The sequence below is a fragment of the Colius striatus genome, chromosome 11 (assembly GCF_028858725.1).
Source record: "Colius striatus isolate bColStr4 chromosome 11, bColStr4.1.hap1, whole genome shotgun sequence".
NCBI lineage: Eukaryota > Metazoa > Chordata > Aves > Coliiformes > Coliidae > Colius > Colius striatus.
Window position 1 is genome coordinate 20,675,478 of NC_084769.1, and position 13,826 is coordinate 20,689,303.

At 34.5% G+C, this 13,826-nt stretch overlaps 1 protein-coding gene across 14 annotated transcripts in view; it reads right to left on the minus strand.

The window, feature by feature from the left end:
* LOC104561577 (sodium channel protein type 2 subunit alpha) overlaps positions 1-1,955 on the minus strand; it is a 58,618-nt gene extending 56,663 nt beyond the window's left edge. For all 14 annotated transcript variants that reach the window (XM_062004932.1, XM_062004927.1, XM_062004936.1 and 11 more), the window contains exon 1: positions 1,689-1,955. In XM_062004932.1, coding sequence (XP_061860916.1) covers positions 1,689-1,955 — 267 coding nt within the window. The remainder of the gene's footprint in view (positions 1-1,688) is intronic.
* Between the last annotated feature and the right edge of the window lie 11,871 nt (positions 1,956-13,826).

Sequence of the window (13,826 nt, forward strand, 5' to 3'; positions counted from 1 at the left end):
TTTCATTAAATTTCCTAAATAATGTTAATATTTGTACTGCACTGTTTATCTAACTTTGTCAACTTTTAGTTTATGCAATTACATATGGAGTCTGCTTTATTTTCTGTTCCTATTACTAAAGCTGTAATTTTAAAAACAGCTTTGTGAACCAAAGGCAAACACAAATTTAGCCTCAAAACTTATAGTACTATTGGCGTGATTTTTTTTCCTAACAAATAGAGTAAGTCTCTTTACAGTTTAAAATATTTGTCATTTTTTTTATAGTTGCTCAAGGTCAAGTTTCTTATCTCTATAACAGCCTGGAATACTTCAAGCCATAGAGAAACTGTTTCCTTCTCTGTTTCAGAGAGACAGGAAAAGATAATCCCAAGCATTTGTCCATAAAAAACCTGCATTTTCGAATTTAGGGTTATTATTCACAACTTCCACTTCCTTCACTCTCCTTACCCACACTTTGCACTTCTATTAGAATGGGAGAGACCATCTTGATATTGCTAAAAGATCATACAGAAATAAGCAGATAGAGTATACAGAAGAATCTGCTCTTACTGACAGCTGTACCTTTTACTAACTTGTGTAGGATGTAAGATATTTTTATCTACTCCCAGGCTGCACTATTTCAGATCTTGGAGAAGTTTAACACAGTCTAAACTCATCCCAGACTAATCCTACAAAGATATACTTGTTTGTTCCTTGTCTTTCTCCTAAGTCATATAATGCTTGTCTGTTTCCAGATGCATACATCATTGCTTCTAAGACCAAAACCCATGTATTCTACTGGTGATCCTGACTTTTAAAAAGATCAAGGGGCAAGTTTTTTGCTTGAATGATTCTGTTTGAACTAGTGTTGCCATCTCCAAGGCCCTGGCTTACAGATCATGTGAAAAGGACATTATGACAGTGAAAACTGGGAGGGCAAGTAGTTCTCTTTCAGGAGTTCACACTCTTCATGCAGCACAGCTATGTTCCTAATGGTCTCATTGTACTATAGCCTCACACACGTAACTCAGGTACAGTACTTTTCTCTCACAACAAGTGACTCTTCACCGTGCTCTTTTGGTATGAAAATTCTCACTTAGTCTTCAGAACAACAAAAGTCTCTTAATTTTTTCCATTCCTTTCCCAAAAGCCAGCTTTTCTGTGGTCTCTGCCACAGATTTCTAATTGATCACTGGGCAGCAGGCATCTATCATAACAATCCCAAGCATCTCACGTAACAATTTCCATTGTGGTAGTTCCGTATGACCCAAGATTCACACAGAGTCTATGTGCTACAAAGATAGATGTATTTTATACATACATATATAGATGTATATTTACATATATTATATAGTACTAATAGTTCACTAAACTGGTTATCTGTGATTAAAAATTTGCACCAGTGCAAATCCATGCTTGGAACACTGACATATTCTGTCTTACTGCTACATTCACATCAGGAAAACGCGCTCATACTCTGAAAATTGGATAAGCTCAAGGAAGCTCTGTCTTCCTTACAATGAACTAAATAACAAGTAACTCATCAGAAGCTGGAGTCACAATATAGAAGAGTACACACCAGCTCTGTTAAATCAAAGCCTGTTTCTGAGCATTTAGTGGCTTGATGGTTTGAACTATCACATTTTGCAATCAAGCTTTTCTAGTGTAGAAAATTATATTCCATTTTGAGCAAGAGATTATTCACTCACTTTTTTATTGATATAATATGGGTCCAGGTCTTCCAAAGGTTCTGATACCATTCCTGGAGGTATGTCACCATAAATAAATGGCAGTGTCTTTCCTGCCTCCAAGTCACTGTTTGGTTTTGGACCATTTTCATCATCATCATCTGTATGTTCTTGCTTGGGCTTTTTAGCTTTTTCTTCTGCAGAACGCTTTTCAATAGCTGCGAGAGAATCTCTAGTAAAATAGCGGAAGCTTTCAGGTCCTGGTGGTACCAGCAGTGCCTGTGCCATGTTTTCATCCTGCAGATTTAATTACTTTTAGCCTCTTGCATAAGAATGACCTATAAAAGAAAATTAGATAATTTAGGAAAACTAGATTGTATCAACATAAAAAAACCCGCCAAACATTTGCTCAGAAACCCTTTCCAGGCCTGAAATAGAAGCAGCATATTTCAGGGCTGAGTGAAAGTTAAAAGCAACTGCTCTGAGTTTATTTAGATATTTTATAAATTGTTTTCCAGCTTTTTCCTGCTGGTCTAGAAAAAGACACTACTTCTGCCCACAAATAGTGCTCTGCTTATGTCCTTAGACTCTCTCAGTTACAGCAAAACGCCAATACAAGTGGTTTAACAGTATCTATTTTTTAACAGAAATCTTTATACAATTAATGCTATTTAAACTATAGCAACTGAATTAAAGAAAAAACAAGCATAATTCTTTCTAACTGACAATTTACTGTGCTGAAGGTTACTTTTAGATACCAAAGCAGGTTAGATTGCATTTATTGACTGTCTGCGAGCTGTGACTCAAAACCACAGGCCTTTTAAGTAAAGACTATGTGAAAAAAGAACATCGCTCCTTATTTTTTTCAAGGAAGGTAGTATAATATTATTTCTAACAAAAAAACAGATTGAAGTCTAAGACTCTAGTCTCTATGAATGTCTCTGGTTCCTGTGCTGGATGATGTAGTTCCTGCTCCTTTTTCCAGCTCACTGTGATTCAAGTTGTTGGCCTAGGTGCCTTTTCTGTAATGCTCATCTTAAAACGTGAAGCATCCTAGAGTCATCAGTGGATCTGTCTTCTCTTTACACTTCAATGAATTTGGTTAAGCTGCTGCTCATTCATTAGCAGTTATGATAGTGAATGCTATAACAAAATGCAGTTTTCTTACTAGAAATATATGTACTGGTATTGCTAGAAGTCCACAAAGGGGCCAATGAATGACTGATAGATGTAGTATTAGCAGAGTTGGGGTTTTACTGTATTTATCAGACAGTCAAAAAACATGTTATAAAAGTGTTTCCTTGACAAATTGGAAAAATTATTTGAGTCTTGCCTCCACTACTGTCTAATGCAGTTCTATCATTCCTGCTGTTACACAAGGTTTTTCCTATACTAAATGTGCCTCAAGTGTTTTCATCCGGACTACAGAGCTTAATAGAACAACACACAAACATGTATTTGATTACTGTTGCTATACATTCAGTAGTTTAATACAACAATGAAACAAAAGTAAATTTGTTCTCTGCATTGAACTCTGAACAAGCTCTTAGCAATCCTTGAACAATGAACCACTTGCTTTTTAGTGATAGCTTCCCTCTTCTTCCTTCATTGGATTTAAAATCGTTTGTTATCCATGAACAAAACTGGCAGGACAGGAATGATACTGATCAGAATTCAGACAATGAATTCTCTACATCTAATCTTTTCAGAATAGCTTTCATTAAAAAAAAAATCTTTAAAGCAAGACTTTCCAAAAAATGTGTGGCCCAGGCCGCTCAGTACCCAATACTGCTCAGCAGAAAGAATGACAGGCATTTGAAATACAATTTGGGCTTAGACACCATATGTACAATGGTCTACAATTCAACAGATTTAATTAGAAAAAATAAGCTCCAATTCATTATAGACGTGCTTTTGCCAAATATATTCCTTTAGCTGTGTTTGAGCATTGCATTCCATAAATCCTTCTCCAGTTTTCAGTCCCTTACTTTAAATAATAAGATTCCTCAATAAACAATATCCATAAGTTCTTAATTTTATGCACACTTAAGTTAATATCCATGGATAACTCATTAATTTTTTTTAAAAAATATAATTATCTTCTCATCATTTTCACTTTGAAAAAATGAGTACTGAGATTTTCATTCTATTCAAACTGAAACACTTGCACACAAGCATAGATTTTATTAGGGATGAAGTAAGTGCAAGGATAGCAAATGGAATCTGTAAAATGACAAAATATAATAATTTCCCTACGATAATATTTTATTTGAGAGGCTGTAACATGCAATTCCTCAGAATTTGCCTCTTGTTTAAACTATAATCTACCAATTTAAACTACAATAATTTGTGTTTACAGGTCCTAATTTTCTAATATGTAGGAATGTTTTCCTTTTTTTTCCATTCCTCTTAACATTTAGTATTCATTGATTGTGTCATTTTTCTTAGACTCTAATTTATCTGTAGCAATGATTATAACTTTTGTCTGGTTTTGTACAGTTGGCCTCAGTAGCCTATAGGCATTAATGTTACATAACTGTTCAAAATAAAACTAATGACATTACCACCAGGTATTTATTAACAAAATTAATAAAACACAATTGTGAGAACATGAAATCAACTAAAAAAGGTAGGTAACAGAAATAATATTTCCTTAACAAAATGTTACTCTGAAAAGATTTAGAATGAGGTAGTGATAAGTGGCTGAATATGAACTGGTAGTTCACATTGATTGATACCTGACTGAAGAACAAGAAATACAAGAAATACTAACAAATTAATACTAATGTAGTGCTTTAGGGATGTTATATGCAATTTCATTTAATGTCTTCTGTAATGACCTGCAATAAGGCTTGAAAGCATATTAACAATACCTGAACCCCAACCCCACAAAAGGCAGGACAGAGTTTAGAAATCTGGGTAAAATACATGAGGTCCAATCTAGTGACTGAAAAGACAGTGCAAAGGGGAAAACACTCCAATTAGGTAAGATTAGAGGCTGGAAAGCCGTTTCAGACCTGTCTGAAAGATCCAGAACCTGCTTCTTGGGGGAATATCTTTGGACACCACTTTGTCACCAAGACATTGATATAGATAGTTTCTTCTCACTTATTTGTCCGTTGGTGCCCACTGCTGTTCCACACTCATCTCTTTCTTTCTATCTCACTGCACCACTGGCTTTTGAACTAATTTGTTCCTATTTCTTCTCTCACTTGCCTAGAACTGGAAATAGTGGATCCATATTCTTACATACGTTACACGCATTCTATACAATAAGATTCTTGCCATACCTAATAAACTGATCAAAAATAGATGTTATGTAAGGAAATGAACCTGTATTCCTCAGATACAGACCTGCACATTGTAAAATCCCCTAAATAAATCGTTTGAACTGTTTAATTGTAAAGACTAACAAAAATCCCTAGGAATTGTTTAAATGCAGTCCTTCCTTATATCTTCTTCATAAGTTGCCTTTGAGTAGGTGTTAAAGGAGACCAAGTGTGAATATTTGAAACATTTGAGAAAATTGAAAAAGACTAAGTTAAAACTGTCTGCAATTTAACACAGAAAGGTCTCTTTCATAGCCTATCAATCTAGTTGCAAAATATGAAGCACTGTATTAGAAATATCTTCCACTGTTAAAATCCTTGCATTCCAATGGAAAAGAGCTACATTATATGTAACACAAATTTCTTCAGCTAGATCTCATTAAAAATGTTTGTTTCATTTTCCCACTGATATTTTGGTGAATGTATATAGCACTATATCAAGTGGCCATTTTATGAAGTTAAACATTATTTCTGTATGAGAAGAAAAGATAGTCTTACCTTTATTTTTCTAAGAAATGCCAATCTCAGAATTTAGCCACTTGATCTTTTGCTACCACAAAAACAAGGCTGCATTTCTAGCAGAAAATGGAATTGGTAAAAAAAGTTTCTCCTTGGGAGTTGAAGCTTCTTTAAGACTGTTGTTTCTTCAAGACTTTCTCATTCTTTGTCCCCGTGTCCAAAGCTTCTTAAAATTAACTGCAGTAGACAAAGATAAATCTACATATTCACATAGACACATTTTTCCAACCTAAGAACAAAGAGAAGTAGGAAAAACAGGATGGAACATGGATTAGTCCACAAAATCTAACACAGACTGAAACTACATTTAAGAATATTAAGTGAAATGAGTTTCAAAAATTTTATTTATTCTTTTACATGTACATTTGCATGTTTTAACTAAAAGGGAAAAATGGGTCTCGTTGAGATTACTGCATGACTAGTTCAGTCTTTAGTAGCCATGGGAAAACTGTGCCCAGGCTAACAGGTGTGTTCTCATTTGTCCCTAAGGGAACTGCACAGCGTGTCATTACTCCCCACTGGATTTACTGTCTTTAACCAGGAACAGAAGTTAATTAAGTCTGTTGATATAAATATTTTTATTTGTGTAACAGGTTTGGGGTTTTTTTTTTTCCTTTTCAAGCAATTTTATAGCAGAAAAAATAGCAGAAAAAGACTTCTCCAGGTTCTTCAGTTTAAAGACTGCATCACTTCAAGAGTTGACCAAAGGTTGGCTATACCTTTCTCAGTCTTTAAAGCTTTAATAATCTGAGTACGTAGTTCATTAATCTACTTACAGTTTGCAAACTTTACTCTTCAGCCATTAAAATGACATGTGTTTGAGACATTTATTCTCATTTGAACTAGATATGTTTCAGACTCTTTTCATACTGTAAAAAATGTTCTTTTGTATTTACTTCGATAGTAGAAAAGAAAAAAAAAAGACATCCCTCTCTTTTAGGTCTCTGCTTCTGCCAAAAAAGCTCTTAATAATACTTCTTCAAACATAGTGAGAATAAACAGCCAGTGTAAAAACTCTGTACATAAAATAAAGAAAATCTATGTAGACAAAGATTGGGTCAAAGAGAACACAGAAAGTGGGAAAACAGAAAGTGAAAGCCTTCCACTAGACTACTGCTTTTCTTATTTTTAAAGAAAGAAGATCTCCAAGTATTCCAACAGAACATGTATTTTAAAAACTAACCTAGAATTTTCCCAGCACCATTTACTATTAATCTAGAATTATATTTTTCTCAGATATACAATAAGTTGTATCACAATTAGAGCTTCTGTCTGTTTAATAAGGTAACATAAAAACATTCCAACAAATGCTAACAGCAAACTCTTTCAACGTCCTGGTCATTTTAAGTAAGGCACTGATTCAGCACATCTTTACTCTGGTGAGTCACTACTGGAGAGGCTCCACTGAAAATATTTGAAAGCTGTGTCTCTAGTGCTAACCTCAGGGGATCATGACTTTCATACTGCTACCAATGATACTTATCCACCAATGCATATTTTCCACTGAATGCATCTTTTCCTGGGGGTAGGCAGAGGGTTTCCCCATCCCTTTGCCTATTGGGTCAGTCTGGATTCTGCCTCTGAAGTACCATTGTGGCTGAAATCTGATCTTATGGTCGGCTACAGTTCAAATAAGCACAGTTGCAGAGTTCTGTTGCTTGCAAGTTTTTAAATTATATGAAAGGGATACTGTAGCTTCCTAATAAAAGAGTAATCATTAATACTAAGCATCTGTATGACTTTTGTTTTCAAGGGAGAGGGTATTACTTCTATCCAGCTGTTAAAATATTTGCCAGTTTGTAAAACCTAAAGGGATTCATCATTATGTGAAAATTGTTAACAATAGCAGTGCAGGTAATTTCATTAAGTCTGTATTTTGGATTAAGAGTACCCAGCAGAGAACCTTTTTTCACGTGTAACACTGTCACCTTTTCATCTCCCTATTTATCATACCCTATGTATGTTTGTACTGTCTGTATCTCCAATGGATAAGAGATGCAGCTTTGTACCTACTAATGTTATTCGTCTTGATGGTATAGTATCAATGGCAGTCACAGCAGAAATGGAAGGAAGGAGGTTGGCAGAATTATGATCTCTTTGTCCTGAATCCATAATAGGCCTAGGCTATGTCAGAGTAATTTCATTACAGAATTTCAGTTACTAACTCATGTCACAAAGATTTTAGCATTTTTTCCCTGCATCATGCATATTTGCATTAAGAAATATTAAAAAAAAAAAAAAGTTTTCTTTTTTAATTTAAGGTCTTTGAGTCTCACCACAAGACTAGAAATTTTTGTAGGCTGGCCCAGATTACATAAAGTAGCTGAAAGTGATGAATTATTTTGTTTGATACCATGTTGACCAAAATAATTTTTATTTGGGACAGATTATCCTCATTCAGCTTCCAAGACTGAATCACAGGTAAAATCTCAGAGGAAGTCAGAGGTGAGTCCTGATGGACAGACTATATATATTCTTTCCTATGGGACTCTTTCATGAACTCTTCTGCCTACATGGCATCAGCATTTACTTTAAGACTGCTTAGAATGGGTTTCAAATTCTGACTTGATATTGCCTCCAAAAAAGTTTCAAACGATATCCTCACGCACTTGTAAGGTAACGATGACCTGTAAAAGACAGTTGCATAGTATTGTCACATTGTCCCATGCCAAAATGTGTAATTCCATCTGAGATATGGTTTAGAAAAGAAATAGGGTTATTAAAAAGATACCCTTATAAAGACCATTGCAGGACAATATACCAGTGATTATTTCAATTAAACAAAATCTCATATTAGAGACAAATGCCCAGACAATCACTGGAAATTGTAGGCAACCATAAGGATATGTGAAGAATTAAATTATTATAAAAACGGTAACCAGGTTTTAGATTAGCAAGAAATATAGTTATCCACAAAATTAATTGTCCAGATTCAGAATTATTTGGAGCATGTTCCCCATAATCTAGATTCCAATAATTCCTAATATTTTTTGTACTCAAAATTTAAATGTGCTGACAAGTGAAACACCGGAACATACACCAGTATCATTGTGGAAGTGTTTAAAAAGTCGCAATAAAACATCATTTAGCAATATCTAAAGACATTGCAGTATCAACTTGCTTTATTTAAAAAAAAAATAGAAAGCTCTGTTTGTAAAGTGATAATGCTTTTCTAAAATTTTCCAGGGAAACTCATGAAAATCCATTTGTAACAGAAAATATTGTTTAGGAACCAAAAAAGGAATAAGAAACTAAACTCAGAAAATGTACTGAATCGTTAAGAACCATGAAGCTGGAACACTTACTTTCCTAGTCTTACTAGGCCTCAGAAACTAATCAATACAAAATATGAGAAAATAAACTTTGTATAGCACAAGATTAATGGATTGCATTTAGACTTAGACAGTTGTCTAGGAAACTGAAAGGAAAAAAAAATGAACTTCTGGCTGAGAGGCATACACACAATTCTTGGCTGAATGTGATTGTTACTAACACAAGAAGGAAAATGCACATAAAGTCAACATGAAAAGAGTGTCTTAAACCTGTGGTTTAACACAGCATATGAAAAACGTACATGGATTTCATCTAAATGTTAATTCTGATATCAAGGAAGTGCCTAACAAAACTTAACCAAGCCCTGAGTTTGGAACGTTTCCCAAATGGATCTTGGAAGTATGATTTTGATCTAGTCACTAACAGTAAATATTAAATCCAAACGATCAAAGCCTGTAAGTTGCAAGTTCTACTATCTTTTTAAAAGGTGCCTTTTGTAATGTAGAAATTAAGTATATTAACAAAACAATGTGCTAATTAGAGGTCTATAGCCTTAAGTAATATACAGGACAGAATTATGGTGTTATAGCAGCTAGTAGTATTCTTCATGTTGTAGTGCAAACTAAAACAAATCAGTATGTATGAAATACACGGCAAGTAACTTAAACTCAGGTTAGTAGGGACCTTTCAGGAAGACACCTTTAATACTCAGTTACAGCTTCACTCCATACAATGAAATTCCTTTCTAAAACAGGTTGAATTTTTTTATACTGCGTTTGTTCAGAACTTCTGTTGCGGGTTAGACCTCTTCATATGAAAATTTGGCCTAAAAATATTATTGACATTTCATCTGAATGAAAGCAAACATTATGATTGCCCTCTTTCAGATAATTTGAGGTCATTTGATATTAACTACTTATTTCTGTCATTTATTCCACTCAGAACTAAAATAATACTATAAACAGATTGCCTTTCTTAATATAAACCCTAGCATTTTTGCTTTCGTTTCTTGTACACAAGTATTGCAGATGATTGGCCCTGAAGTTAAAATAAACAGAATTTTAAAAGAAAATTCAAAGCTGTTTGTGATGAATTAAGTTTGTTTTGCTCCTTTATCGGATGCAAGAGTGCAAGTTGGGTGTATGTCTTAACCCATCATTTAAAAGTGCTCTCTTTCTTCGTAACATAAAAGTTATCACTGGAAATTTGTATTCTTGGACACAGTTTAGATCCAGGGAATGCTCCCTCTCTAAAGAGTGCATTTAATGAAAACACACTTAAATATCAGTTGAAAGAAGAACAATCTATCTGTGGTGAAAAGTGGCTCACTTTGTCACTGCGGTTAACTTTTCTACAATGTACCGAGCTTTTTCACTTCTATGACTATATCCTAATTTTGTACTCTACCAGCTTTATCTTTATTACTTAACCACTGTACAGTCACATACATATTCAAAAGTAAATGCTCTTAACCATAGTACCTGCAGACAAATTTCAGTGCTCGAAGAAATCAAGCTGGTATGCTGTATGCATTTAAGGAAAAAAAATTCCCGTGCTTTTAGGTGGGACAGAGGCAAATTCACCTCCAGGTTTCCAAGACAGCTCTGTATATATTTCAAATATGAAGAAAAATGAATAAATATTCTTGTATCAAAGTACTGTTATGCAGTTATACTCTGTGACTGGCTTTTGAGAAGGCAGTGAGAGTTGTCTGCTAACATCTGAAAACTTCTTAGTTGGACAAATTTAAATTTAGACCAAGAACTTTGGTTTTCCGAGAGCTCCTTTTTAACCAACGTAACTTTGAAATTCCTCAGTGTATCCAAATATTAAAAAAACAGTAATAAAGCACATAAGAAAGGGCAGACTTTTCAGGATACTCAAAGAAATATAGGCATGAATAGGGGATATGTGGTCACAAATCCAGCCTAAAGGGGCTCAGGAAATTTCCATTTCTGTCCTAGACATTAAAAGGACATGATTTATGAGAAACGACTGCAGGTTTTTTCTCAATGATTACCATAGCCAGGCCACATTCTGCTGTGTTGCCCTATATAAAAGGAACTATTTTTTCCCATGAACATTTTCCTTTTATTCCTTGATAGTTTTAATTCTTCATCTGCATTTCTGTATTGTCTTATAAACCTATATATAATAATATGTAGTCGTATTTTATGATTAAGCAGTAGCATGCAACAACTTGTGCTAGCCTTAAATTTCACAAACAAATAAAGTTTCTCATTTCACATTGTTCTTAAAATAAATCATGCTGAAAGACCAGAAACCCTGCTTCCCTCTCATATCAAAAGGGAGAGCCTAATATTAAATATGCAATGTCTAATATAAGCATAAATAATCTATAAATGGAAATTGCCTGCTGTGTATGTCTAACCCAAGATCTTCCTGTTAAGTGGTTATATTGAGGCACAGTAAAGGGGATCACAGAACCAATAGTACTGATACTCCTCTCAGCTATCTTCCACATTAGTGCCTGTGATCTTTGTTCAGATTTACTAGTGTCCCTCATACTATCATTCAGGAAATCCTGCAAGGAAATATGAGGATGTGTCTGATGCAGTGCAGGTACAGAGTGTCAGCTGCATGTGATGTTCAGATGACGTATGAGGTGCCTTCCACACAAGTGAAACACCAGCTTTGCTGAACAGGTAGCTCAACAGTACAGCATGTATGCAGTATATCTGGGATGTGTCAGGCACATTGCACATGGACTGAAGTCAATATATAGATACTTCAAAACATGATTGTTTGATAAGGATATATGACATCCAGCAAGTTGACAGATCAAGTCAGGAATCCAGAGAAGCAGCAGGAAAACTAGCTCTGGATTGAAAAAGTAACCTGTGCACATTGTAACTCTAAGATGATATTTATCTAATTAAAACTACTCAGAAGAGATCAATAAAGAATCAATAAGTAGACAAATTATTAATCTGAGCATAAACCTTTTCCTTAAGGTTTTTATATATGAAAGAGCCTCATGAAAGTTTATGCTCTTTTATTGACTTTTAACTTTTATCATAAAAAATGCAAATAAAACCACATTCCATAATACACATTCCACATCTGTCTTAATTGGTAATTTTTTGTTGGAAGATTTTACCAAGACTTGGGACCACTTCAAAGATTAACAACAATTTGAAATGAAAGTTTTGGAGTAGGTTGGCTGATGCTTTTTGTTAGACTAGCTCTCTTTGTAATGGGAAGAAATCATTTTAGGATGGATAATGAACAAATGAGAGACCAGATGCTTTTGTGACATAGAATTTAACTCGCTTACTCCTGTTTTGGATTACAATGCTAGTACACATGCACTAGGGTTACTCAAGAGCATATGGTGCTCTATATTTATATTTTTAAGTAATACAGTCCTTTGCCTGATCTGCTCTTATTCCTAGTCCCTCACGATAAGACAAGGAAAATCAAGCACTAAGAATATCACAGTAATATACCAGGGATTCCAGTCGTTCACAGAGAAAATTTTGATGAACGCAGATGAACCGATTTTAAGATACCAGCTCCAATATCAGTGTCCCATGGGAGAGCAATCGATACCAAACTTTAAAAAAGGTGCCACTGGCAATGTGCTTCAGAGCTTTTAATCAGGCGTAACAGTTGTAATGTGCAACAGCAGCTTTCCAATGTAGAGGATGCAGTTTCCTATAGATGGATTTTATGTTGCTTGGCACTTGATTTGATGGACTCACTGAAGGCGCAGCTCAGTGTGTATGTGTTCTCCAAGCAGTTTGATCTATTGGGCATAAATTTTGGCATTTTATTTATTCAAGGGAAAATGAAAAGACAATATTCCCTCTAAATTGCAACAGTATATATTACTGACTTTAAGCTGTAAGGTAAGGCTTTTACCTTATATAGCTATATGGCAAAAAAGTATAGAGTTACACTTAGTGGCAAATAAGCTAACTAAACTTTGGAAAGTTAAGTTTCTAACTTCTAACTAGAATTTTCTGATAAAGAACACAATAAATGTAATTTTCTGAAACTTACTTTCAACAGTCATCTTTTAGAGTCCAAGAAATAGATCATCATAGCAAATAAAGTACCAAATATCAGAAACTGGCATTTATTTTCCCTTAGGTTTAATGGAAGCAGAGTTCAAGCTTTTTTTTTTTTGTTTGTCACCTTATGGCAAGAACAGCATATGGGTAAAAAATGTCAATGATTTGTTCTTTAGAGAACAAGGTCACAACCTTTTTAACTTGTACAAAGAACTATCTTAGTATCTGCTGTTCTCTGATCGATCAAAAGTTGTGGAACTTCAGCAATGTCATGAACACATGGCACACACATAACAAATTGTATGAGGCTGAGAATGTGAACAGCTGAAGGAAATTGATGCCATCAGTCAGAAAGTTCATTTTACATCCTTTTTGCTTTTGAAATACTCAGACTTCTGAGGGCAAATAAATTTATCTCCATGCCTCATCTTCATAAGGTACAAGTTAACTCATCTAATGCTATCTGATGAAGAAAGAGGTGAAAAGACATAATGTGTTATCAGCATGTTGATTAAAAACCATATACTTTCTATACTCTTCTTTCTCTTGATCCCCACTCCAGGTTACCTGATAATAAAGAAAAATGACCAAAGTACTACTCTTAACAGAATCTCAGAGAGCACAGGTGAATTGTTTCATATTCTCCACTGAAAATGTTCAAGTCTCTACCTCTGCTAGCGTCTGATATTCTCTAAATAGAACTTTACAATACTGAGCTTAATTGGCAAGGCTAAGAAAATCAGTATGGGCTCAGAACGTCTGTTTGTTAGAGGTAAAAATCATAAGCTAACAACACAAGCATAATTTCTATAAATATCAAGGCCTAATAAAGACCTTTTTAACAGGTGCTATGAAGCTTCAAATTACTGCAGCAGCTCACATTCTAGTCTTTAACAATCTTTCCTCCCAAAATGGAGATGTGCAAGAGAGCAAAAATTAAACTGTTGGAGGTAAAAAGTCTTCTTCTCAAATTTTTTTCTTGCAAAATCATTTATGAGAGC